Below are 27,784 nucleotides of genomic sequence, written 5' to 3' on the forward strand. Positions count from 1 at the left end.
CTCAGTTCCATTTACCTCGGTCCATCCATCCATTCATCCTCTATACACCGCTTTATCCTCATTAGGGTCGCGGGGGGTGCCGGAGCCTGTCTCAGCTGACTCGGGCGAAGGCAGGGGACACCCTGGACAGGTCACCAGTCTGTCGCAGGGCTACATATACAGACGAGCAAGCACACTCACATTCACACCTATGGGCAATTTAGAGTGATCAATTAACCTCAGCATATTTTTGGACTGTGGGAGGAAGCCGGAGTGCCCGGAGAAAACCCACGCAAGCACAGGGAGAACATGCAAACTCCATGCAGAAAGATCCCAGGTCCAAGCCGGGATCTTCTTGCTGCAAGGCGAAAGTGCTAACCACTACTCCACTGTGCAGCCTATATTAGATAAGCAATCGTCTATTATTTTTGTAGAATTAAAACTTCTGAAAATAATTTTATTTTCTAAAAATATTAGAAATTATTGTAGATCATTGGATTAGCAATAATAAGTTAGTTTTCTATTAATACTAATAATCTGAATGCATTTTTATTAATAAACAAATTATAGATTATTGTAGAATATTAGACAAGCAATAATCACTTAGTTTTTCTGTTTTTTAAACATCTAAAAATAATTTTCTTTCATTAAAAACAGTTAATCAATCATCTAAATTAATCATTTTCTGACTTTCAGGAACTCCTGCCTGAGGAAACACTGAACCAGGTGCAGCAGCACAAAAACCTCTGTCTGATCTCTGATGCTCTCTGCATGGTGCTACTAGAAAGCTTTTAAAATATTTAAAAGAACAACATCGTTCTGAACATAAACTAACCCTAAACGGAAAACTTCCCATCCCTCCACAATGAAGCAGCAAAGCCTTACAAGATTGTCCAGCGCCTTCCTGATCTCCGCCCGTATCATCTGGATGGTGTCGTTCACGGCTCCGCTACTCAGAGACTTGCAGGATGCTTGTGCAATGTGCAGGCACAGGAAGATGAGGACTGAAGATGAAAGAGCAACAGTGGAGATCAGTCAGATACGAACACACAGAAACAGAGATGTGAGCTGCAGCTGGAGACTTTCAGCTGTTGCGCAACGTTGGTCTCATAAAACCGAGCTGCGGGACTTTGAGCCGCACTTCGAGAAGATGCTTACCAGCACGGAAATCCATGACAGCTGGCGGTTTTGGTCAACAGCAGGCTCTGATGTGACACTTTCTGTGGTCCATCTTTCGAGGAGCACTTTTATGAGACTCCTGAGATAACGATCGACACCTTCAATTTTTCCTCTGCGCACCGAGTGCACAGGAAAATCCACAGAAGTTCAGGATTCTGACTTAGTGTTTGGGGGGGGGGTTCCCTGTCAGGGAGCATCTCTCTGAGAAAAACCTACACATACCGTAAGAGTTCTGCAGACAACCAGATTTTATCTGTAATAGGTGCAAAGATCACAGCGTTTACTGTGGTCTGCCTCTGATGATTTTATTTTCTATTATTACTCATCCATGAATGACTTTCATGCCATCTGGTGTGTATTTTTTTATTGGTAGTAATAGCTAATTTAACATATGGAGGCAGGGACGTGATCAAGTGAAGATATAAGATAACAAACCTGAACTAATTACTTGCAATCTCCTGCCCATATTTATTACATTTTATTAGTTTTTATTTGATCTCATTACCTCACACTGTACTGTATGTATCTTGCATCTTTGGTAAATGTTGGAATTCTTTTTGTTTGCATGTACATTTGATTTTCTAATTTATTGTTGTTAATTTAGCCTGTTTCAGTGCACTCTCCAGGCAGCTACTTATATTTTTGTCATAGATAGATAGATAGATTACACTGGCCAACAACATTTTTGCTGACTTACAACTGAGACTTGTTTCTGACTAATTTGAAGGTGCTGAATCCAAAAATCACAATGGTTTTTGCCAAGGACTTCAGGTTTTTGCTCTATGGCATAACTGCATATTTATCAAGTCCATATTAAAATATGATCACTTGGTCATAATGTTCCACACCCAGTGCATGCAACAATCCTGGTACACCATGACAATAAACAAAATCACTCTCAGCTCTGAAATATTGCACAAAATCTCTTTCCCTGCTGCGATAATATGTTACTTTGGTACCATCTTGGAGCAAATTCTTTTCATTCAGTCTTGAAGCTAATAGTTCTGATGTTTATTTTGAAAGACCTAAATCTCGCATTAAATCATTCAGCTCAGCCTGATGAAAACACTCTGGCTCTTTTGTGCTTGGACTGCATTCTTCTAAATCGACATCACTTCCATGTTCGCTATCAGCTGACATAACATCTTGATCTTCATCAAGTGAAGGAAACTCTGTAAAATGTGGCACAGGTACATCATCAGAATGGGGCACAGGGCGAATTCCTGAATACAGATTTGGGTAGCTTATTTTATGCTTATTTTTCTTGTTATAACCAGAAGTGTTGATGAGGCAAAAGTAGCAATCGTCTATATGATTCTTCGGCTCTCGCCACACCATAGGAATGCCAGATGCTAGTTTCTCCCTCTTTCCCTTGGTCCATTGTCTCAAATTTTCAATGCAAGGCTTGCACACTTTATGTGGTGCCCAAGACTTGTCCTGGTCTCCAAGTTTGACCTTAAAGTAAGCCAAGTAGGCTCGCTTCACAAAGTCACCAATATTCGCCCTTTGAGATGGTACAGTAAAATTTCCACAGATATAACAAAATGCATCTGGAGTATTCACACACTTTCTACGAGCAGTAGCCATGCTTGACTTTCAATCTGAAACACAACAGGAAATTTAATTAATTCGGGTTTAAGTTGGCATTTTCCCAATTAAACATGATGGGTGTGGCAGCCACCGATACTACAAGTCCAAATGCCACAGAAAAAAAAACGTGACGTGATAGGTAAAAACTGATGTCATTTCTGAAATCAGGACCCCAAAATTAGGTGAAAACAGGTGTTAGTTTTCAGTCAGCAGAAAAAAGTTAAAATTTGTTGGGCAGTGTTAAATCTTTATTGATCCCACAGCGGGGAAATTTAGTGTAACAGCAGCAAATAGAAAGAGCTGCACACAGTGCACACAGTGCATATATATAAATATTACCTTCTTCTAGAAGAAAAAAAAGAAATGCCCCCCATGTATGATGACAAGAAAGCTATTCTTTTCTGTTCTGTTCTATTCTATTCTAATTTGCTCTGAAAATTAAGACATTATTACTTGAAGACCACCACTCCTTAAGGCTAGTGCTTATATGAAGGTATGTTTAATTAAATCTGTAATCTCAAATATTAACCATCTTGGCATGCCCTCCTACAAGAGCAACACAGTGAATGTCACACCAACAGAATAGCTTACAATTCCAGTTAGATTACACAGGAATCTTCAGTTTGACATGTGTATGGTTGGGCATGAGGATCCTCCCTTTTAGAATGAGGTTCAGACCATCAGGAAATAGAAACCCGCTTTTGCTGGTTCGTGTTAACCTCCTTAGCTGAAGCAACCTTGTGTTGTGTTCTTGCTGGCATCGAGGATGACACAGCGCGAGTGTGAAATGAAAGCGGCACAGTTTGAACCGAGCATTTTATTAGAACAAATGCACCTTTGGGGTGTAGGTGACAGTATCCAGTCAGTTTGGACATTATTCAATATAAATAAAATACATAGTTTGTTTAGTATCCCAAATACACAGCATCTGCGTAATAAACCAATAATGTATTAAATAAATACATGAATAAATAAGCAAATAAATAAATAGATAAATAAATAAATACACTGTTGTCTAAAGTGTTATCAGGGGACATTGTTACAGGATGTCTCTATATTTGCGAATTCTTCCACCCACGTCCTGATAGAGTAAATGATCCGGAGGCCAAATACTTTCATCTCGAAAATATCTAGAGTTTTTGCCAAACAATGCCGCTCATTTCTGTGGCATCGTTTTGGGGCAACTTGGTTTCCACTGCTCGTCATTTCAACAACCTGTTCAAACTGACTGCAAAACGCTGTAGTGTTGCCAACCAGCTCGTCTCCGTGCTTCGGCTCCAGGCTCCTGATGATGTACGGCAGGCGGTGTTTGAGGTAGTCGGTGATGCAGCAGAGAGAGTTCTGGATCTCCTTTGTGGTGTTTCCCACCGGAGAAGTTATTCCCTCTGTTAGATTAAAACGGTTTGACTTGTATTCCTCTGGTGGGTCTGCCTTAAATATGTATTTGACCTACAGGAGAATTGAGAGCAATTATCACAAATGTCATGATGGAGTTCTGAGGATGTCAGCTGTCATTTTATTTTCAAGGTAACATGACTTTATATTGTGATATTTTACAATATCAAGTGAAATATGGAAAAGTCATAAAAGCAAAGCCATGTTTATCTGAGTCACTTTCAGTGCTCTGTATATTTAATACACTCAAAGCGTGATCAGTTTACTTACATAATCTTTTTCTGCCTGGTCTAGATTACACAAAGGCAGTGCTAAACCTTGCATGTTGACCCGAAGCTCCTGTATTTGGATGGTTCCGGAGGCCACAAAGGCGATGTGCATCATCGCGATGAAGGACAGGAGGAGCTCTGCAAGTAGTGATACAGAAAAAGATAGAATGGTGTCTCAAATCTAAATGGAATTTACATTGCAGTCAAAAGTCAAGATTATACTGATAGAATGATAGATTTTGAGTGAATGTTGCTTCAAAGGTCATTTCAGATTAAAAGCACCACATCCTGAGACTTTACCCTCCCCAGTAATCAGGCAGCCAACTTAACAAAACAACAAAAATCACAGTACAAATATCAAAAAGTAACTCTTGATCACCGAGAACCCAGAGTGATGTTGACAGGTTTATCAATTTCTCACTCTTTGCATAAAAACAGCCCTTAAAATGACCAAACTGTCATGTAAAACCGGCTTACCTTTACCCAGACGCATGGTGCGACTTGTTTGCTGTTGCGTTAATGGTCCTAAAGTGGCATGCACTGCGCTTATATATATCGAAACATGGGATTTTTTTCTTGCATGCCATCAGTAAGTAGATGACGCCTGTATGGCATTATCATCAGAAAAAATCTTACTCAGAATCTTTATCTTTTCTGCAATTGTAGGGCACCGTTCACCACAGTGGTTGAATGTGGGAAGGATATGCAAACAACCACAGAGTTACCTAAGACATCTGATGCCTTTTGGTTGAAGGAAAGAAGATATTCTCTGAAGCTTTACCTGTTGAATTTTAAACCCTGACAGCCTGACAGATAGACTGCACAGATATCCTAGAAATTGTTGTTACGATACAATCAAAACCCAAGAAAGCAAAATGTAAACTGTTATACTTTATCGAATGGAATTTTGTATTCTCTGAACAGCTTTCCTCTTTCCTTGTTAAACCACTTCCAAAGAATCCCTCTACGTGTGAAAGAGTTGAAACACCTTTACAGTAAAACCACGGTAAAGTCACAGCCCAACTGCTTCTCCTGCTTACTGAGAGCAAAGTTTAGTGACACGGCCTTGGCCTGAACTAATCCAGCTGTATCGTTTTGAGATTAAAACACCAAGTTTGTTCTCTACACTGATTCCTGTGTCCCTGGATTTGTGACAAAATTAACCCAAATCTGGGCTTGAGTCATACTCAAGATATATCTTTTTCTATTTCCTGGAAGCATGAGTTGTCAAATAAACTTTGCGCTGATTTTATCTCGATCTAATGCTTTTACTAAGGCAGAGCAGGATGTTAGAGCCTAAGGAGTTTCTGATCCACCTAAAGATGTCGTCATGAAGTGACAAACAGAGATAAAAATGTATGGGTGTATCAGCTATTCAAGATTTCCATGTATTGATTCCACTCCTCTTGCGGTCTGTGGGAAAAATCTTGTTGAATTACTCATTCAGTTAGATAGAAATACACTACTGACAAACCTCCTTATATGAAGCTTTAAGTAGAACCAGAAGGTTTAAATATAGACTTATTCAACAACATTGATTGATTGATTGACTGACTGATTGAGATATTTTGAATATGTAAAGACAATCACCAAGTAAACAAGGAATTAATATTGAATATATATATATATATATATATATATATATACAGTAAAAAGTTGTGCATTTGCTGAAAGAAGTGTAAGAAAGATGTACAATTACTGTACAACAATGCGACAAAAATAATGACAGGAAGCTGCCAACTTCTTGCCTGGGGACCAGACAGCCTTTATATTGTGTATTACAAATACACATAAAGTCAGTCTGGAACTGCTCCATTGAACCAAATCTAGCCCAGAGGCGGGACTACCGATCACAGCTTGAATTGGAGAGAGCCAATCAGCGTAACACATGTGTGACGCAATCACTAAGCGACCGAACAATTGCCTTTCCGCCATGATGTTTTGTAGTTTTAACAGCTTCCTTCACCGTACAGGGGTCCTGAGGAAAATCTAAGCTCTCCCTTTCAACAGTGGAGGGCAGCATTACGCATTCTATCGTACAGCCTGCCGGAATTAAAAATACATCCTTTTTAAAAAGAAAAGTTTAAGAGCTGCTTCTTGTTGAGGTTTTAAGGACAAATTCAGCCCGTGCAAAACAGAGGAAAGCGCACGAGAGAAACCTCGCTCTGTTGCGGTCGCCAACTCGGCCCTGAAGATGACGCATCGTTAACTCCCGCCTCTGGTGCTCTGATTGGTTCGGTCTGATCTGCTCGGAGCTTGAAAACCTGTCAAAATGTGTCAATGGAGGAGGGCTAGACCGTATTCCCGTATATCCCTTATAACGGGAATACAGTCTAGCTAAGCTAGGCTAGCCAACTTCTGCCACAATCTTGCATTGCAAAGTCTGCTTTATATCATGCAGATCAGTCCTCGATACACTGCAGCAGCACTGCCACCTTTTCCTCACACATCCCGATGTTGAATTTTTACCTTTAAATATAAAATCACATACAGTAGCTGTCCCATGAAAATGAATATACATAGTACCCATATATTCCACAATTCTGGACTAGGTCTCCATATTCGAAAAGGAGTGAGAAGAAGTAAAGAAACACTTATTTAACCCCACCCCTTTTCCATAAATTATTGACTGATAATTTCCAGCGTCCTAAACATTGATATAATATACAATTTCTGTTTTTGTATGTAAGGTACAATGAAAATATATACAATTATGATGCTACCCATATGCCTATACTACCAGTCAATAGTGTGGACACAAGCAATGTCCAAACATGCTGAACTGAAATCACCCAACTTCACAAACTGTTGTTTCCGTCTTTAGTAGCTTTTAATCCATTTTAATGCAATGCCCCTGATGCCGTACCCTTCCAGTTTATTGATTAATAAGTCAGGATTGATCGTGTCAAAAGCTGTCTTTAGTTTCATTTAACTGAGGCACTTGCTCCGCTGCGTTCTTTGTCAGCCCACAGTTTATTTCTTTGTTTATCTGGAACAACACTGGCTCTTGATTTTCTTTGTTTGATTGTGTTACTAGTAGCAGCACCCACAGGCCCTCTTCTTAGTTTTGCCTACATTGTGTGTTACTTATGCTACTAAGCAATGCAAACCTCTGCTAAACCAAAAAACGATTGGCTTAATGTTGCTTCCCTGTACCCTGGGAGAGCTGGGACACCTACCCATCAGCCTCAGCTGTACTGGAAATGTACTTAAAAACAGTCACACAGAGCTGATCCTATAGATTAATTATGTCAGGGGCTGTTGAGTTATAGTGGATTTAAGGTGAAAACATCTAAATCTAAGCCTGATGACTTTTCCATCTTTAAACTTTTATTTAATCTTCAGCAGTTTGCTAACTGTGATGCAGGGATCCAGGATGGAGGCTTTGCTGTTGCCAGGCAACCCCCAAACAAACACCAGAGGCTTCTTCACAGACCAAAGACAAGCTGACCATGCATACATTGGCCTACATACAGTAGCGGCTGTGTTTCTCTTCAAATACTGTAAATCTACTGTATGGTATAAAATCATATAGCAGCTGTTGACTGTCATGACCTCAAACAAACTTTCTGCTGTTTTAGAGAAGAAGATTCGCCGCCTGTGTCTCAATGATTTTCCCTGTGGATATGGCAGCTGGGTGAGTTATTTTAGCTGTGAACTGGCTACATCGTTTTCTAGATTATCTTTAAAAAATCACAATGTCTAGGAGGTGGCTCAAACCCTCTCATCACTGCATACTGTAGCTTGCTTTTTCATATAATGCTAAAAGAAGGTTAAAAGTAGGCAATTCTCAAAGAAAGTTGACATTTTTTTGTTGATTAGTGAGCACTGTACATGTCAAATTAATGAATAAAGTAAATGAGTGACTCTGTTCCCAGCGAAAGACAAAGGACAGTGCAGCGGGAGCAGATTCAGAGTCCACACATTCCCTCCTCGATCTGCTGAGCTGCCATCACTCTCCGTGGCGTTACGATGATTCATGGAGCCCCCAAGCCTCGGCCCTGAGAAAGCTGGCTGTGCTCACACCTCAACACCTGCACACGAATTTCATTTACAGCTACTTTACTACACTTCGAATTGTGGACAAGGGAGTGAGTATACACAATTTGAATACTTTTCCCAAATGCTGCACTTTTTAGCTATGATAATCGTGGGATTTGAGAGAAGCTGATAAAACCTAAACAAGAGAGACCATGTGAGGTCAGTGAATGTGTCAAGTGACTGTAGAATAAAGACACCAGAGGAGTCATAGGTGTCTTGGTGGCCTCACTCACAAGTTTCTTTCTCGCAACTCAGTTTTTACGGGTTGGCCTGCTCGAGACAGATTTACAGATGTGCCATATTCCTTACATTTCTTATGACAGATTTAATTCTACTCTACAGAATAGTCAGCAAATTATATCTGGATGTGCCTGACATGCGCTTTTCAATAACTTTTTCACAGAGTTGCTTTGAGTGTTCTTTAGTCTTCATGATGTAGTTACATCCAGGAGTACTGGTTCACCAGAGACTGGACTGTCCAGAAACAGGAGTCTTCATACTACAGTCACGTGAGATATTTTCAATGCACTCACATTATCTATGTTCCAATAACTGTGTGACTTCTGGGTGGAGGAAATTGGTTTGAGTAAACCTAACCCTCGTGTTGTCCTGTGGGTCAAAACTGGCTCGTTTTAAGGTTTGAAAATATTTTCACAGTGAAATTTCTGATGTCACATTTTCAACATTTTTGGGAAACATTTGAACATTTTTTGGTGGAAAAAAAAGAAATGTTTAAAATGTTTCTTAAGAACATTCACAAAAAAATCGACCAAAATCTAGTAAATTTTGCCGGATTTTGGTTGATTTTTTTTGGTGAATGTTCTTAAAGAAAATATTAGAAGTTTTTCTGATATATATGTAATCACTTTAGATACTTTTAGGTTTTTTTTGAAGATTTTTACTTATTTTTTGAAAAATATTTACAGGAATTTTCTTGCCAAATTTGGGGAATTTTTTTTAAATAAAACTTTTAAGGGAAACTTTTAAAGAATTATTGGAATTTTCTTCCTGAAGGTTTTGCAAATTTTCAGAAATTTTTGATGAATGTTTGGATTTTTTTCAGAGAAGGAAACAATATTTTTTGGTCCCTGTAAATGAGAACAACAGGAGGGTTAAGGAATATTTTAAAGACAAAACTTGTCCGAATGTCAAATCAAGGAGGCCAGAAATATTAAACAAAAACCCTAATTTGCCGCCCAGGTAATGACTATCAGAACAGTGAAATGTCCAAATCCTTGCGGAGACCATTGATCTAATTTGTCTCTCCTTGTTTAAAGCATTTAATTCAATCAATCCATCAATCAAAGTTTACTTCTATGGCACTTTTCATACATAAAGTAGCACAAAGTGCTTAAAAAGTTAAAAAATTAAAATTAAAAAGACAATGTCCCACATCCCTCCCAACTCCTGCCCCCATCATACTCCCTATCAACACACACACATACACACGCAGACAGTCACACAGCCACGCACACACACACACACTTCTACATCAGAAATAATAGCGTTGGTTGGCTGAGAGCAGAAGCACCAGAAAGAGGAAACACCATCATTGAGAGCCGCCCGCACCCAGGGCAGCAGCAGGCCCCCACAGGCCAACTAGCTCCAGGGCCATTAGGCCCAGGCCCTGCCAAAGCCAGAACATTGTCAATTGTCTGCTAATAACTTGAATCACTTCCATGTTGTGCTTCCATGTAGTGCTATGTCATAAGATTGTATTGAAAAGGAAATATAGGTTCAGCCTCTCCATCTCTACGTCTCCTTTTATTAAAACCTGCATAGAAACTGTCTTTTCCTAAAAATGTGCGGCTACTTGATGTTTTGTCCGTGTTGTGTTCAGGTGTCAGACGTTGACGACGGCCTGCTGAAGTTCTCAAAGCTGGAGGAACTGGTGCTGAGTGCCAACCAAATCTCTGAAATCCAGGCAGAGAACCTTCCCAGCAGTCTGAAGGCGAGTCACAGTCCTGCAGCTTATCAGATAACATTGTGTTGCAGTAGTTGCCGCAGCATTAATGCAACAAATAGTGGCTTATGTCATAAAGGGCAGAAAAATATCACTTTTTCCTGCTCTTTCCCCACACGTTGTGATAATGGCTGATTGACATAAGTTGTAACGTAATGATGACTAACTGACTGCAAATATGTTCCTTTCAAAGATTTTGGAGCTACGTGCAAACCGGTTGTCGTCTTTGAACAGCTTCACCGGCCGCCTGCCCCCTTGCTTACAGTACCTCGGCCTCAGCCACAACAGTCTGGGCTCCCGTGAAGATATCTCTCATCTCACAGGAAGACATTGGTTAGTTCTCACATTCAACAAGCCTTTTTGTTTTTGACGAGATAAACCAAAACCAGGTCAAGAGCAAAGTGCAACTGCGTACTTTTAAAATTGATCGTCAGATAATGTTGTAAGACAATTACACCATCACAGGATGTTTTCACTGTAATTTCTCTCTGATCTTTGACCCCCTGTGGTTTCACTCTTGTGCTAATTCGATGGCAGTCTGTCAGTAAATTGCAGTGACGGAGGCAACATTGGCGTGTGCGATGACAAAGCAGTGTTACAAGATCTTTTGATCTCGCTGCTTTCATTGTCTGAAAGGGGATGCACAAAATGACATGCAATTTTGAAGCATGATAGGCTTGTACTAACCCTCCTGTTGTCTTCACTTATGCGCACCCAAAAAAAGTATTGTTTCTGTGTGTGGAAAAAAAAATCCAAAAGTTCAGTAAAAATTCCACAAATTTCTGAAAATTTGCAAAACCTTCAGGAAGAAAGTTCAAATAATTCCCTTTAAAGTTTTATTTTAAAAAAAATACTCTAAATTTGGCAAAATTCTTGTAACTATTTTCAAAAAATGAGTAAGAATCTTCCAAAAAATTTCTTAAAAATATCCAAAGCGACTACATATATATCAGTAAAATGTTGAAAATGTGGACATCAGAAGTTTCACTGTGAAAAAATATATTTTTTCCCCCACATTTTCAAACTGTAAAATGGGTCAATTTTGACCCACAGGACAACACCAGGGTTAAGGCAGGAATATAGCACACCCTCCACATACAGCTGTATGTGTGATGCCCTGTGTGACACTGGAAAACAACATATCGAACCACTTATACAGGGTTCCCATGCGTCCTGGAAAACCTGAAAAATGACTGACCAATTTTCCAGTCATGGAAAACATATGGAAAATGAGAAAAAGGGTCATATGTCCTGGAAACGGTTAACTTATCCTGGAAAAATATTTATTCTCCCCCTGTAAATGCAACAGTGTTATAAGTTAGGTGCATGCATGTCTGTTGTCACCTTATCTTCTGGACAATATTAAGGCATACAATATACAGTGGGTACAGAAAGTATTCAAACCCCTTGAAATTTTTCACTCTCTGTGTCATTGCAGCCATTTGCCAAAATCAAAAAAGTTCATTTTATTTCTCATTAATGTACACTCAGCACCCCATCTTGACAGAAAAAAACAGAAACGTAGAATTTTTTGCAAATTTATTAAAAAAGAAAAACTGAAATATCACATGGTCATAAGTATTCAGACCCTGTGCTCAGTATTGAGTAGAAGCACCCTTTTCAGCTAGTACAGCCATGAGTCTTGGATGGATTTGGGGATCCTCTGCCATTCTTCCTTGCAGATCCTCTCCAGTTCTGTCAGGTTGGATGGTGAACGTTGGTGGACAGCCATTTTGAGGTCTCTCCAGAGATGCTCGATTGGGTTTCGGTCAGGGCTCTGGCTGGGCCAGTCAAGAACGGTCACAGAGTTGTTCTGAAGCCACTCCTTTGTTATTTTAGCTGTGTGCTTAGGTTATCTATATGTATATCTATGTTATGTATATCTATGCTTCAGACCTCCTGAGTCCTCAGGACCTGAGCTTTCACACAGTCTGAGGGCTGAAAATTTTTAAGTCCCACAGTAGATCTCTGTTAGATTTAACTTTCAGACAGTCCAAGGACTGATATCTTCTAAGTTCCTGAGTAGATCTCTGTTAGTTTGAACCTTAAGACAGTCTGAGGGCTGAAATTTTAAAAGTTTCTTAGTACGTCAGTTAGTCTGAACTTTCTGGTTCACAGAAGCCTTAAAACTTGTGACCATGAGTCTTGATTTCACATTTAGACCATCCATCTGAGTTCTTCTCAGACCTTCACCTGTGGGTTCTTTAGAAATCCTGAACAAACTTTGATTCTCTTCACTGAACAGTAAAGTTTGTGGACATTAGAAGGTAACAGTTTGATCGATGCCTTCAGCTACTAGTAGACTTTATCTGGAAAGCAGTTTTCTGAAATGAGTTTTTAGTAAATCTGTCCACAGTCAAACCAAGAACATATAAAGAGGAAATGTTTGAAGAAACAACTTGATGTTTCATTTCAGACTAGAAAATGCTTTAAGGCCTTTATCTGTTTTTGCTCTTTTTGATCGTTTTATTGTCTCTTCTCTTTAATTTGATCTTCTAAAGTCTAACTGGTGTATTTTCAAATGTTTTGTCTTTAGTTTGATTCTTCTTAAATGTTTAGTTTTGCTCTTTTCTCACCTTTTATTCTTGTCTAATGTCTGATTTAATTTTGAAATGTTTTGTCTTTTTAATATTTAATTGTTTTTTCAAATGTTTTATCGGCTTGTTTGAAAAATTTCCTTTTCTTTCCCAGTGTTTAATTTTTCCATTAAATCTTTAAGGTTTTTCTTCTTAATTGTTTTACCAACTTTTAATGTTGAATTTTCTTTTTAGATGCTTCATTGTATTTTCTGTATTTAATTCCTATTTAAAGTTTTATTCTTTATAAGATTTAATTTTCTAATTAAACATTTAATTTTTTAAATTAAATGTTTTGTCTTTTTAAAAGTTTAATAATCTAATTAAATGTTTGTTTAAATGTTTGATATTTTTGTTTAATTGCATTTTGTTAAAGGTTTAATTATCTAAAACATTTCATCTTTAATGTTTTTGTTGTCACAATCATGATTTAGTCAGTTATTCAGTTTATCAATTCAACTTTATTTGTTTAGCACCTTTCATACAGATGACAAAATTAAACAAGCAAAGAGAAAAAAAAAACTTTGCTAAAACTATTATTAAAACTCAAAGACATTTAAAAAAAAAAAAAAAAGATTTAACATGGTAATAAAATATGTTGTGTCCAGGGGATAGAACTGTTCCAGAAAACCTCACTAAACCACATGGAGGGGCCTCAAGATAGTCATCCAAATGAAACCGTAAAAAAATCAAATTGGCACAGCCCAAATACTAAAATCTCCTGCTACCTACCAGAGAACCTCTTTAAACAGAGAATCAGGACAGGAACTCTTACCTTCTGGACAACCAACGTTGGTTCACAAACAAGAATACAGAATGTCTGACCAAAAACCTCTAAAGACTCACTACAGCCAAGATAAAGACACAACTCAGCTGCACCAAATCCACTAATCACTACACACACTAGTACCATGTGCTAACTGTTGCTAAAGAACAACATTTACCAAGACAACTATCCAGTACAAACCACTAAAACACACCAAGAAACACATTAAAGTCGATTTTACTACTGGAAGCTGCAAGCTAACGCCTAAAGAACAAACTAAAGCAACAGAGCCAAACCCAGTTCAGTGAAGAGAAGCAGAGGAAATGTTTGACTGCAGCCATAAAACAGGAAGACACTGAGCTGCTCAGGTGTTCCTGATAACACCAAGCAGTCACCTGGACAGTCAATAGGAACACAGCTTACTGGAGGTCCAGAGGGCTGGCTTAGTGAAGTAAATTTAGTTTAAAGTTGAAGCGGAAAGTTAGCAAAGAAAGTTGAAAACCACCTTCCGATACCTGAAACCTCTGAGTTTTCACACGTAGAATGTCTGAACATGTTAAAATGGTTTCATAGTAGAACCTTCACTGTAAAAACGTAAAAGTATGGTGTGTTGCTCAAAAAACATTACGACCAGCAGTCTAGGGTCGCCGAGGAGCGACACAAAAACAAGAGAAATGCTGGTTTCCAGGGGGTTAGGCAGGTATTTATTTGAAAGAGTAACTTTACAACAACACAATATGTGAGCAGAAAAATCACAAAGTCTGTCTTAAGTTCAGCTGAAAATATTAGTTTTTGTCTTTTTTATTGACCAAACTTTTCAGGAAGTATATGAAGAATAATTAAAGCTCTCATGTAAAAGTCTAACTTCTTTTAGATCCTTGTGGAGAGTTTGATCTTAGAGTTTGTAAAGCTGTTGAGTTTTTAGAGCAGGGGTGTCAAACTCCGTTCCTGGAGGGCCACTATCCTGCATGTTTTAGATGTTTCCCTCTTCCAACACACCTGATTCAAATGATCAGCTCATCATCAAGCTCAGCAGAAGCCTGATAACGAGCCTGATCATTTGAATCAGCTGTGTTGGAAGAGGGAAACATCTAAAACATGCAGGATAGTGGCCCTCCAGGAACGGAGTTTGACACCCCTGTTTTAGAGTCAGATGGCTTGTTTTGACATTTAATCACCAAAGTCCTGAAATAAAATTACAGTTGTGGATTTCTGTCATTTAGTCTGGACTAAACAAATAACAGCAGCATAAATCTCAAACGTCATTATAAGGAGTCTGGATTGAAGATTCTCACTTGATAATGATCAAAACATGAAATTTAGGTTGTTTTAAAGGAATATTCCACCTTAAATTTTTTGAATGTTGACCTAAAAGGTTGGTTTCAGGAAGTATTCCACCTACAAGGTCCTCGCACATCCACCTTAAAGGAACATTCCACCAAAAATCCTTGGACATGCACCTAAAATGTTGATTTAACCGAGTATTCCATCCAAAATCCTCAAAGAGACCTGAGGGGCTGGTTAAAAGGAATATTCCACCTAAAACCTCAAATATAGAACTGAAAGGGTGGTTTAGAAAAAATCCTTCAATGTTGACCAAAAAAGCTAGTATGGAGGAATATTCCACCTGAAATGTAGACCTGAGAAGTTCGTTTGGAAGAATATACCATCCTAAACATCCTTAAATGTAGACTAAAAGACAGTTTGGAAGAAAAATTCAACCTAAAATCCTCCAATGTAGACCTAAAAGGTGAGTTTAATGGTATATTCCAGCTAAAATTCGCTACTGTAGACCTTGGAAGTTGGTCTGATGCTATATTCCACCCAACATCCTTCAACAGATAACATGTGTCTGTACTGGCTGAAAATGTCCTGGAAAAGTCCTGGAAAATAATTTCAGGGAAAGAGTGGGAACTCTGATATACACAATTTATAACAATTTATTAATCCATAAAATTTCTAAAACACATTTGATGGCCAGTTAAACAACTTAAACAAGGGGAAGTGTTTTATTAGAAAATTAGTGGGAGGATGGGCTGCTTAGTTCATTATGCTTGGACTAAACACAGTTTATTTGTGTCACCAGGTCTGTATTAGTTCTATTTTCACATTATACCATTTTGCCATTACACATTGCAGCTTTTGTAATAATCACTTTTATACGAACAATTTTTGAAAATACCAGCATTTTTGGAATGTGTTTCTTCAACCAGCATGATTTTCACATTAATTGCACCAACTTTTATACATTGTTTTCTTACCTATCTTGAATGCAACGTGTGAGCTAGTGGATGCCTTGAATTGATGAATAAATGATAAAATATCTATCTATCTATCTATCTATCTATCTATCTATCTATCTATCTATCTATCTATCTATCTATCTATCTATCTATCTGACTTCAGGCCACAGCTGGTGTGTCTGGACCTCAGTGACTGTGACTTCCAGGACCAGCGGTCCTTACTGGAAGCTTTGAGCTCCCTCCCTCGCCTCAAGACGCTGGTGCTGGAGGGAAACCCCTTCACCCTGGCACCCTCTTATCCGGGCTTCACTGTGGACCATCTCCCAGGACTCTCCTGTCTGGACGCCTTGTGGATCTCCCCCGAGCAAAGACATCGTTTTAGAGGGTTGGCCGAGATGAGTGGTGAGATGTGCTGTCAAGCAGAACACTTGAGTGGGCTCATGTTTCCTGTTTTAATTTCCCAAGTGAGGATGGACGTAATTCAGCTGATGTTTTGAGCGTGCTGACAGTTTCTAATAGGATTGCTTTCTTTTGCACAGAGCTGATAGCAGACACGGCATCAGCCACAGTAAATGTGGGAAGAGTGAGAGGAATCCCAGACCCGCTGATGAGTGTGGAGGAAAACGCTCCTGACTTCCCTGTTGTCTCTTTCAGCTATTTTATCACATACGAGTTCCTTAGTCACGAAACACCTGGTGACCTGGTGATGTATCCTTCCGACACTGTTCACTGTCATTAAACATCTGCATGTATACCGTGATCCAGAATGCCACATTTGGAAATTGAATTCAAAGCAAATGTGTGTCAAGTATATATATTTTTATGATGTTGCTTCTAACATGTTGGGACTTTATTTTGTAAATAACAATAATAATGCACACATTTCTTTCACATGTAAAACCTTCAACAACAACAAAAAAAAAATCACAATTTTCTTAAAACAGTACTCACATGCTCATACATTCATTTTTAGTCATCCATTGCTGTAATAGCTCTTCTGGTCTGTACTGGTTGCACAGACATCCCTTCCCAAAATAACATTTTTAGTAGGAAATTCTTTCTTCTTTCCTTGGCACACAATCCTTCTGCACCTCCTCAACAAGGAATGCAAGGAAACACGAACGGGAAGCTTTGTCAAACAAAAAAATTCTGTTATCTTTTGAAAATATGCACCTGATCTAACACCACTAATATTGGTTTCAGCTGAACTTCAGAAGTTTATTGAGATTATTTTAGTTGTTGTTTTTCACACAGAGTGAGGACTGTGAATTTGTTGCCTTCACCTCCTGTAGTGGCATGTAAGGAAGCGACTTCATTGCAGCCAGTATGGGGAAGAATTCAAAATTACAACAAACCAATAGCTCTTTCTGTGTATATATGGGCATGTGCATACATTTTTATCCTCAAAGGTAAAGATGTAACTCAGATACTGATGCCACAAAATCAGGCCAAATGTAGCTGCAGGAAAGAGATTCAGCTTAATAGAGAAAACGTACATAAACATATGAAATCTCTTACAGTATTTGTTCAATGTGCACATTTGCTTTGAATGCCTTGTTATGCAATCATTTCTTAAAGCAAAAATTCAAACACTACACAGAAACCAGCGTGTTTTCACAATCTCTAATTCACTATCTTTTTATGTTCCTGTTCACAGAACCTTGACAGTGAAGCTAAATTTGACACAGCATCCACAGCACATGTGATAGAAGATGGCTCATGTGATACTGATCTAATATCAAGCAGGAAATGTAAACGAGAGATGTCCGAACCAGACACTGAAGCGTTTGTGGTTAATACTGAGGACGCCTGCTCTGATGCTATGCGTGGTAATAACTCATGTAGCATCTCTGTGGAGCTGCACGTCCAACACAAATACTGATAGAGCTGAAGCAGTTGTTCATACAGATAAAAATCAACAGGTTCTCACTGCATTGCATTCAGCAGAAGGATATAAAAGAGTAAGATGTTTGGATTTTTCTAACTTGTATCTTGTACCCATGGGATAAATGTTTTTCTTATCAGTTGTGTGGAATTTACACAAATTTCTTCAGAGAAACACAGTCAGAACAGTCAGATGGAGATTTGAACACACCCTGAAACTAGATGACTATGCTGACGGTTTATCAGACACTATCTACTACATGTGTCACACAGCAATTATTTGTCCACAGTGCGTGTGTGTGTGTGTGTGTCTGCCTGCTACAGTGTCTGGTCACAGTACATCAAAGCTGACGTGGTCGGAGTGTATGGACTTCAGTGATGCGCAAACGTACGTTGTTAGTTCTCTGGGAGACTTGAAGAAATTCCTCAATCAAGGACTTTATCTCAGGCTAGAGGAGGAAAAGGTATAAAACCAAAATAAATCTGAGGTGGGAGATACATGTTTGGATGTAAAATGTACCAGGACTTATATTGTGGCATTTGACATTTTAGGTCCTGTCGTGGCCTGCAGCCTCTGAAGATGCCCCAGTGACAAAAAACAGTCAAACTGTGAAAGAGAAGCAAGGCGGGAAAGGGAAAGAAGTGAGTTTGACTTGATATGACTATCGAGTCACAACTTGTGGGCAGATCAATGAGCTGACATTCAGGATAAAGGTTCAAAAAGAAACCGTGACAACTGAAAATGCATGTGGGTTACCATGGCAACTGATGTGGTATTCCAGCTGATTACTTGTGAATCGAAGAAATTTAGTAAAACTCATGTGCTTTTGAGACTCATAATGAAGAACAAAATCTTCTGGGTGATCTTACTGTCCCTGAAAAACTGCAAGTATGTATCTGTGAGATGTAAAACCTCAAATTAAAAAGGGGTTGTAGAGAACAATGTAAGTAGCAGGTCACAAAACAGGTAGGATATTGTAATTTTCTGTTGGTCAAAGGTGCAGTCACACTTTTTTATTCTCATCCAAAAATCACAGTTTATGTTAGCCTCCATTTCAATGTGATCAATCATTGCATAAATCTTTGCAGCAAAAAGGCAGTTTTAAAATGCATCATGGTTGCTGAAGGTGCACTTTTCAGCAGACAGCACTGTCTTCATACAGCAGTGATGCACAGTATGAGCTCTATTAAAAGATTAGGATTTAAATTAGTGTTTGGTTTGGTTTCAACAGAATCCTTTATTTTCCACTTCTTAATCACAGTTTGAATGCTGCTGACTGGCATTCTCAATTCCTTGGATATCTTTATGCAGTTCAATTACCCTTTTCCACAGATCTTTTGACAATTCTTTTGCTTTTCCCATGACTCAGAATTGTCAGTGCAGCACTGGATGAAAGATTTTCCTTTATTCTGTAGGAAAAGAGTTGCTGAAGCTGTGTTGTTACCTGTCGTTGACTAATGTGAGTTACAGACGTGCTTCAGCTTCAGTTCTAAAGCCGTTGGACAGTGTATACCACTCTGCTCTTAGACTTATCACTGGTGACGGGTACAGAACTCATCATTGTGTTCTGTATGAGAAGGTTGGTTGGAAGAGAGGTGCAACAAGCATTGGCTTTTATATATCTTTTGGAAAATTCCCACCTCACATCTCATCCTTGTTAGAGTGGAATGCTGGTCGCTGTACAACTCGCTCTACTGATCTGTTACTTCTTAGTGTCTACAGATACGGACCCATACCAGTAGCCCACAGACTACGGATACGGCACTTTCCATTTGCCGACAGATACGGACCCGTATGCGAGTCTCGCGACTCAAGAAGCTGCTAACCACTGCAAACTGTTGAAAGGTAAGCAAAGGTTAAGGTTAGGTTTAGGTTTAGGTTTAGGGTCCGTACCTGTAGTACCGATGCTACGGGTCCGTACCTCTAGCGTCTACCGGGAGTCATGTGACCAGATCTCGCGTATCTGATTGGCAAATGGAAAGTGCCGTATCCGTAGGCCACAGGCTACGAGTACGGGTCCGTACCTCTAGCAACGGTAAAAAAGCTTTTTCTTTTGATGGCCCAAGCTCATGGAACATCCTCCAACACCCTCTAAAAATTCATGTTCTTCCTTCTATTTCAGAGTTCAGAACTTTGATTTCTAACTATTGTGTTTCATATTGCAACTGTTTTGCTTGATTTTATTTTATCTACCTTATCGCTGATGAGATTATTGTTCACAGTGATTATTTTGTGCTTGTTTTATGGTGCTGTGGTTTTAATGTGCCTGTAGTCTCGACAGCACTGGAAATGAGGGACACCTCAATGTCCTTTTGAGAATAAATAAAGGTTTAGAAAAGATGCAAGGATCTGTCGTGAGCCCAGAACCTCGCTGACCTTTAATACACACTGATTAGAAGCAAACAGATCACAGGTGAGGATGGTTACCTTTAGCAGCCATTCAAACCCATTTGTGTCAGTAAGATGTTTGGATTTTTGTAACTTGTGTCCTGTACCCATGGGAAAAACTTCCTTCTTATCAGTTGCGTGGAATTTACACAAATGTCTGAAGAGAAACGTACAGTCAGAACAGCCGATGGAGATTTTAACACACCTGAAACTGGATGACTATGCTGACTTGTGTGCATGTTATAATGCCAAAATCTCCAGGGTATGTAAACTTTTGATCAGGATCATTTGGGTAGTTTCTGTTGTCATTATGATTTAAAACGAGTAGACACAGCTTGTTTGACAATAAGTGGCATCACCCAACCACCAACCATGAGTGAAAAAATTAGTTTTCTCTTATCGTTCATATTCTCTGAAAAATGGCCACAAAAAAAAATCACAAATTCTGCCAGAGTATGTAAACTTCTGAGCACAGCTGTAATGAATAACTGTTTTTCTCCAGCACCTACAACCAATCACGTGGATGTGTATGCTTTTGTTTGTAATTTCCTGTAGTCTCCTGTAAAATCTGGTTCCACTAAAGACAAAAAGAAGAAATGTGTCCCAGAGCTGGTCCAAGACGCCCCCATCAGAAGAATCCTCGGCTCTGCACACGTCCCTCTGCAAAGCCTGGTCAAAGGAGGTCAAAAGGTCAACGTCATCTGCGACCTCGGCGTCCTGCACTCAGACTCTAAGGTGGAAGCTCCGCAAACACCTCAAAAGGTGAGGTTACATAACTAAAACCACTGCAGATATCATGACCATTATTGGTCCATTTACCTCAGACTGGTGCTGATGCTTCACTGAAAGCAGGAGAAGAAACTCGCCACATGTGGGGCAGACAACAGGACTATAAACTGTGAAGGAGATATTTCATGTGTTTTTTTCTTTCCACACTTATCTTTAGGATCTGGGAAAGAAAAACAAAGAGGACAAGAAGAAGGAGGAGAAAGAGTCAAAACGGAGAGAAGGTAGCACTGCAAGACAGAAGAACACAGCATCCGTAAAAGGTTTAGATAATTTAAAAATGCTTTTGGCTTAAAATAAACTAAATGATGAAAGCACCACATCAAGGAGAAGAATCAGGGCAGCTTTAGACAGTGTTTTAATATTAGCCTCATTTTATACCGCATATGGTTTCTATCTTGTAGGGGATGCTGATGCAGATGACTAAAAGTAAAGGGCTCTGTTTGAAACTTCAATCCAAGTAATGCCAAGTAATTTCAGTCTGACTTTCCTAAATCCTCCTATTGATGTTGCTCTGTGCAGGCAAAGGAAAAGGAAAGAAGAAGCCTGAGCTGGACGTCCACACAGACGACTCCGTGTCCGTGGAGGTGAGCGTGGAGCTGGAGAAGTGGAAGTCTGCCTCTGAAGCTCACCAACTCGTACTACCTCGCTGACCCTTGGAAAGCACAGAGCTCCGTTCTTCTGTATGTTCTCTTGACTGCTGATGGTGAATGTACTATTGAACTGAACTGCACATTAAATCTACTATGGCATGATGGTTTCAGCAATTTCCTCCTCAAATGTAGACAGTTGAATGTTTTGAAAAAAATCTTTGCGGAACCCAAAACCTACAAATGAATAATGAACTACTGGTATTCACTTTACATGAGATGCATGTAGTTTGTCCAGATGGAGGCTACGATGTGAACTTCATTTCTAAACTGTAAAACTGTTCAACTGCTGGTTTTAGGAGCTTCTGCAGAAAATATGAACAAGCCACCCCTATGCAGAGCATTCTTATTGTTCTATGCAACAGCACCAACAAAGATGGCACAAGGAACAAGTTATTTTTACTTAATCCATAAATTTTATTTATTTTTATACAGATATTCCAAACAAGTGTTTCAATGTTTCAAACAGATATGATCTTCTAATTGATACGAAACGTTTTGGAAAGGCCATTTTCCTGGAACTGAAAGTTTACAGTAATAAGTGTTTCAAATTTAACTCCTCTCTTACCACTCTTCCAGAAGTCCTTTCAGAAAGGCGGCCATAAAAAAAGCTCCTATTAAAGCCAAACATCACTGGGTTTCACAGCTCCTCTCCACAAAAGAGTGAGCAAATTCCTCCCCGTCACATAATCACACACTTACTATCAAACCTTTAGAGAGTACATAGTATTTCCAAGCATACAAAAATAAACTATATCACCAATTTTTGCGCAAAACTGACATTTGTTTTTCAATCAAGTAATTTACAGTTTCAAATAAACACCTGTTATGATACTATATTTCTTCTGTCACCCCTCCGACAAGCTGTGCAAACAATGTAAGAATATTGATAAATTAAAAGATCTGAAGAGGACCATTGTTTCTCCCAGAATAATACATCCGCCTGCAACACCCTCTCAATCACACAATCCCAGGATATCAAGCAGTTTTCCTAGAAAGTCATTTACAAGTAGAAATAAAAACTGTTAACTCCTGTATTTTTCTGGATGTCTGAATTTTTGGAAAAAGAGATTCTGAGATCGTTCTCCTGTAAGAGCGCTTAAGGGCCGGCGTGGACGACAAATATGCTTGACAAAAACAAGCACACAAAATGCACACACACACACACACACACACACACACGAAACTATGATCCCAAAAGCATAGCAGAACTTAACAAGATGTGCAAATATAGTGATTGTGCGAACGAGGGTTAAAAAGGCTTTAAAAGGTCTGATCATCGTTACAGGAATCGGTCCAGTGGCCAAAGACCTCACAGATGTCGCAGTATGGCCGTTCTTCACCCTTATTGCCGTGGTAGGTGGTGTGTGGAGGGGAGTCGGGCATCTGCATTTGCGTGGGACAGTCCTCGGTGTCGTGGAGGTCGAAGCAGTCGCAGATGTCGCAGAACAGTCTTGGAGGAGGCTTCTTCTTCGTGGGTTGCTTGTCATGGCTGTGGAGAAAAACAAAGCAACTCTCCGTCATAGTTGGCATTATTTTAAAAGAGGATGGAGCGGCATTTTTCCTATTACACACAGGCGTAAACTAACCGTGACGTCACCTGTTGGTTTCAATGCCGAGAAAATGAAGCCTGGATTTTGCTACTTCCTGGTCGCCATTTTGGATTTTTTGGAGCCAGAGACGTAAAAAGCGTCATCAAACAGACTGGACCGGAGAGCAACTAGGGGCAGGATTGGCTGAGGATTCTCTTATCCCGCCCATGTTTTACCGCAGAGGCTTCTGTTGCTGTCTATCAGGTATAGCCACGCCCCCTTGCTCTGCCAACTTTAACGATTTATTTAAAATTCAGTATTGATTCATTTTAAGATCGGCCACCTGATCTCTCATTTTGACCATGAAAACTAACGGGAAAAAAATCCTGAGCTGTAGAAAATCAGTCTATCAAATTTTATTTTTTCCAAAAATGAATTGGGGTCTATGGAGAAAAAGCTTCTTGGAGCCAACCCTAGCGGACGGCGTGATATTGCAAGTTTTTGACACTTCCGGGTGGGCTTCAATTCTGGAGCCAGATGCTACGTCCACTATATATACAGTCTATGATTACACTGCAAAAACTTAAAATCTTACCACGTCTATTTGTCTTTTTAGTCAAAATGTCTCATCCCACTTGATTTAAGATAAATTGACTTCACAAGTGACATTTCAGCAAGATGGAGGGACTTGTTTTAAGACAATGCATCTTAAATATCCAGTTAGGTCAAACAATTTTGACATTACATTGTTTTGAGTTGAATTTTACAAGAAAACTCGAAATAAGTTTAAGCCTCATGTCGTCCTGTGGGTCAAATTAACCCGTTTTAAAGTTTGAAAATGTGAAAAAAAAAATATTTTCACAGCGAAATTTCTGATGTCCACATTTTCAACATTTTTGGGAAATCTTTGAATATTTTTTGGTGGAAAAAAAAAGAGAAATGTTAAATGTTTCTTATGAACACTCACAAAAAAAAAAAAAATCAACCAAAATCCAGCAAATTTCGCTGGATTTTGGTTGATTTTTATATGAATGTTCTTATAACTGATATGCATGAAATCACTCTAGATATTTTCAGGATTTTTTTGAAGATTTTTACTCTTTTTTTTTTTTTAAATATTTACAAGATTTTTTGCCAAATTTGAGGAATTAAAAAAAACTTAAGAGAAATTTTTTTTGATGATTTTTGGGGATTTTTTTCAGACAAGGAAACAATATTTCTTGGTGCCTGTAAATGAAGACAACAGGAGGGTTAATACATCTCAAATTTAGGAGGTTACATGAAAGCATGTCTGACTGATTATAAGACATTTAAGCTTGACAATCCTGGTAAAATATAGCTTAAAATAAGTCTTCCCAGCTAATTTTAGGATCTCAGTATTCTCAATATCATATTGTATTCAAGAAATCTTACCAAGCCACTTTTTACTTGTTCTACTGGCAGATTATTTTCACTTATTTCAAAGCAATAGTTCCTTGAAATAAGTATTTTTTTCTTGTTTTGACAGCGGCCTTTTTTTCCAGTGTAGTATGATTATTCTTGTGATCTGATTGGTCACATGTCACAAGTGGCAGCAAATCAACGCCCAGCGGAGCTAATTTACCCGAGCTATGTTTGGAAGGTGAGGTGGCAGATGTTTCTGAAATTGTAATAAATACGGCAATCTTACACAAGCAAGACCAGTTTATCTGTTACACTGAAAATGCCGAATAATTTAGTGTGTGTGCAGCTTGATGGTGCCAGACTAAAACTATCATTGGGTATCTGCTGTGCCTTTTAGCATGTGGATCACAATATCATTTTTCTAATATGTTTCTAAAGTGAGAATAACTTTACATGTCTCTCTAGCAGAGGCACAACCTGGAAAAACTGAGTAAGAAGCACAGGATGATAAATGATGAAATTAATTACTTTTACACTGGCTCAGGCTATGCTAACAGCGAGTGGCTAAGTTAGCATGCAGCTATAGTTAAACCTCTAAACATTATCTGGAAAATGACCCCAAATAATGCTTTAATATTTGAACCTTAGTAGGCTTCTAAAGTTATAGAACATGGAAAGATGAACAAAACATAGTAGCAGGTGTAACTGCAGAAGACAAACTGCACTGTACTAATCAAGTAACCTAGGTATGAACGCCAAGTTACTGCTATCACATGCTGTTAGTATACAACATTTAGTGTATATCGGTTATCAATCCAGTTTCCATTATCAATCTTGAGTACTGATAATCGAACAGCCGTGAAACAAACAACAACAAAAAAAAAAAACACAAATATTGTACAATCCCTGTTTTAGTGGTCTGAGAAAGTCTGCTGAAAGTGGAGCGTACCTATCATAGTTATCCAGCTCACTGGGATTATTCCCATTTAGAGCAGCAGCTGCCATTTTCTCCAGTTTGTCCTTGAGTTCCTCGTTCTTCCTCTGGAGGTCAACAATGACTGAATTCAGGAAATCAATCTGTAAAGGAGAAACAACAGTTGCATCAATCCTGCTCCTGGTGAATAATCAGCTACTGTCCATCATCAAATTTCCTTCCTACTACTAGTTATTTAACAATTAATAATAAAGTATATTTATTGTATTATGTGCCACTGCTTTGCCTCCCTTTCACAAAGCTCAATCGTGGCTACGCCTCATAAGTCCATAACATGAGTCCAATCTTGATTAAGGTAATGAACTGCCACTGTGAGTTGTCAGCCCAAGAAAAATCGAAGCTTGGAATGAGTCAGTGAAATACCCACATTTAATGAGTGTCTCACTGAGTAAAAAGTAATCAGCAACATATCTGACGTCTACTAAGATGAAATTTTCCCTGGGGATTTTGAGACCTCGCTCAGTGCTTAAACGTTTTGATTAATCAAGCTTGATTCATCTTCGGGAGACAGTTTGCACGCCAACCATAAAGTGACTCAACTGGATGGAACATAAGAACAAGAACCACAGTGACAAACATGCACAAGTGAGGCTGATGAAAAACAGTAACAAACCGCTGCCTGATGGTGGTGTAGCATTGCCAACATCAGAAACAGGGCAGAAGAGAGGAGTTGGAATTTAAGAAAGAGAAGGAGGAGAAAAAAAAATGAAATTCAAATTAGGACTCACCTACTGGCAGACAACACACTCAAGTCATCACAGACACAGAAACTACAGTATAACATTTTAGAGTCAACACAGGAGGGAGGTGAAAGTTGTGACACTGAAAAGATAAGATAAGCCTTTAATAAGAAATGACGCTATTATCCCACTATTGTGGCTAAAACACTGACAGAGCCGGGGCGATTAAGCTGCGCCACTGATTCATGGGTCGTATCAATCATCCCTGTGAGAGCTGGGATGGCGTGAGAAGCTGCACGTCTTTTCAATTAAATTTAAAATAGCTTTGGCTCATTTCACCTCCGTAAAACATTATACTGTAACAGTAGCGAGTCAACATTCAGAGTCTCCTGCTACAAGCAGAAATACTATTTACTGTCATTTAGTAGTGAGTACTAAGTAAGCAGCACGGTCATTCACAAACAACATTCAGTGAGACTGTTTCCATACGACTGCCCAAAACTACAATGACACAGAAATGCAATGAGGACAGGCTATCGTCAAACAAGATAATTCTATGGGCAGGGTAGGAAAGCATCATTACGCTGAATGTAGAGATGGAAAAAACAAGGAAACAAGAAAACTCAACCTATCAACGCATTACTGGGATGCAACAGTACACACCTGACTCTCTGCAGTCTCCTTATCCTCCCTCAATTGGTCCAAAACCACATCACCTGCAAAACAGAAGTAAAGTACACCATCTGCTTTCACTTCACAAAGAAATGATCTGTGGTTCTGAGTTAAGTCCAGCCTTACCCGAGGACTTGTTGATGGTGTCAGGCCCTGCAGCCAGGTCCGTCTCCAGCCTCTGAATACGTTCCTGTAGATTAGCTTTGTCCTGCTCCAAGGACTGAATTGTACCCTGCAGTGTCTTAACCGAGGCACTTTCCCCACGCAGCACAGTCAGCTATCAAAAAACACACAATATTAAAATACTAGAAAATGTCTATAGAATTGCTTTTTTTTGTTTTTCTTTTTACAAATTATTACCAACTTCTAAAACATAATTTTTACAGCAACAAGCGGAACTCCTCACTGAATGAAAAATTATAAGAAATAGTTTAATTACGTCTGTAACAGTAAGAGAAGTTTCCAACTCACAACTGGCTTATTCCATCCCAAAACACCAAATATTCAGGAAGGTGGTTGCAGCACCATCTTCAGTTTTACTGTGGGCGCTGGTGGTGGAAGATCATGATAAAAAAAGCTTTGTGTGCAAAATTGCAGGCATCTACTCCCAATAATTTTTGAGTTATGGCATTTTCAAATTTTAATAATCCAGGCCAAAATGTCCTCCTCCCAATCCTCGCCTGGAATTTTTAGGTTTTAAAATGCTTATATCTCTGCTTCTGGGTATCACAGAGACTTGACATTTTTTCTCCAAGCTCCCTACATGTTGGTGATGTCCTAGAAACAACACACACACTCAGGAGAAGTCTACTG

The 27,784-nt window shown here is 39.0% G+C and overlaps 2 protein-coding genes across 8 annotated transcripts in view; one reads left to right on the forward strand and one right to left on the reverse strand.

Annotated features, from left to right (window-relative positions):
• Positions 1-7,811: 7,811 nt before the first annotated feature.
• Positions 7,812-21,815, forward strand: LOC110952713 (leucine-rich repeat-containing protein 43). 3 transcript variants are annotated; one of them, XM_051951230.1, is made up of 12 exons: positions 7,814-8,049; positions 8,291-8,503; positions 10,294-10,404; positions 10,610-10,749; positions 16,165-16,403; positions 16,541-16,704; positions 17,659-17,830; positions 18,210-18,349; positions 18,438-18,527; positions 20,830-21,036; positions 21,221-21,323; positions 21,583-21,815. In XM_051951230.1, the coding sequence occupies exons 1-12, from the start codon at positions 7,963-7,965 to the stop codon at positions 21,711-21,713; spliced, it is 1,797 nt and encodes a 598-aa protein (XP_051807190.1). In that variant the 5' UTR covers positions 7,814-7,962; the 3' UTR covers positions 21,714-21,815. The 3 variants fall into 3 exon arrangements, with proteins under 3 accessions (XP_051807192.1, XP_051807190.1, XP_051807191.1); XM_051951231.1 differs by having other exon boundaries at positions 21,221-21,284; XM_051951232.1 differs by lacking the exons at positions 21,221-21,323; positions 21,583-21,815 and adding an exon at positions 19,600-19,731 and having other exon boundaries at positions 7,812-8,049; positions 20,830-20,953.
• Positions 21,816-22,103: 288 nt separating this feature from the next.
• The window catches only part of clip1a (CAP-GLY domain containing linker protein 1a), a 28,436-nt gene continuing 22,755 nt past the window's right edge, over positions 22,104-27,784 (reverse strand). For all 5 annotated transcript variants that reach the window (XM_051951225.1, XM_051951226.1, XM_022196386.2 and 2 more), the window contains 4 exons: positions 27,098-27,248; positions 26,963-27,015; positions 25,575-25,702; positions 22,104-23,202 (listed from right to left, as the gene is read on the reverse strand). In XM_051951225.1, coding sequence (XP_051807185.1) covers positions 22,974-23,202; positions 25,575-25,702; positions 26,963-27,015; positions 27,098-27,248 — 561 coding nt within the window. In that variant the 3' untranslated portion in view covers positions 22,104-22,973. The remainder of the gene's footprint in view (positions 23,203-25,574; positions 25,703-26,962; positions 27,016-27,097; positions 27,249-27,784) is intronic.

This window comes from Acanthochromis polyacanthus, chromosome 7 (assembly GCF_021347895.1).
Source record: "Acanthochromis polyacanthus isolate Apoly-LR-REF ecotype Palm Island chromosome 7, KAUST_Apoly_ChrSc, whole genome shotgun sequence".
Lineage (NCBI taxonomy): Eukaryota > Metazoa > Chordata > Actinopteri > Pomacentridae > Acanthochromis > Acanthochromis polyacanthus.

What these genes read in the sequence shown, in the direction of transcription:
- LOC110952713 (XM_051951230.1), top strand. Translation starts at nt 7,963, where the DNA reads ATGACCTCAAACAAACTTTCTGCTGTTTTAGAGAAGAAGATTCGCCGC. An exon ending in CTGCTCTGATGCTATGCGTG is followed by an intron (nt 17,831 to 18,209) that starts GTAATAACTCAT and finishes TGCCTGCTACAG; the next exon opens with TGTCTGGTCACAGTACATCA. An exon ending in GAACACAGCATCCGTAAAAG is followed by an intron (nt 21,324 to 21,582) that starts GTTTAGATAATT and finishes TGCTCTGTGCAG; the next exon opens with GCAAAGGAAAAGGAAAGAAG.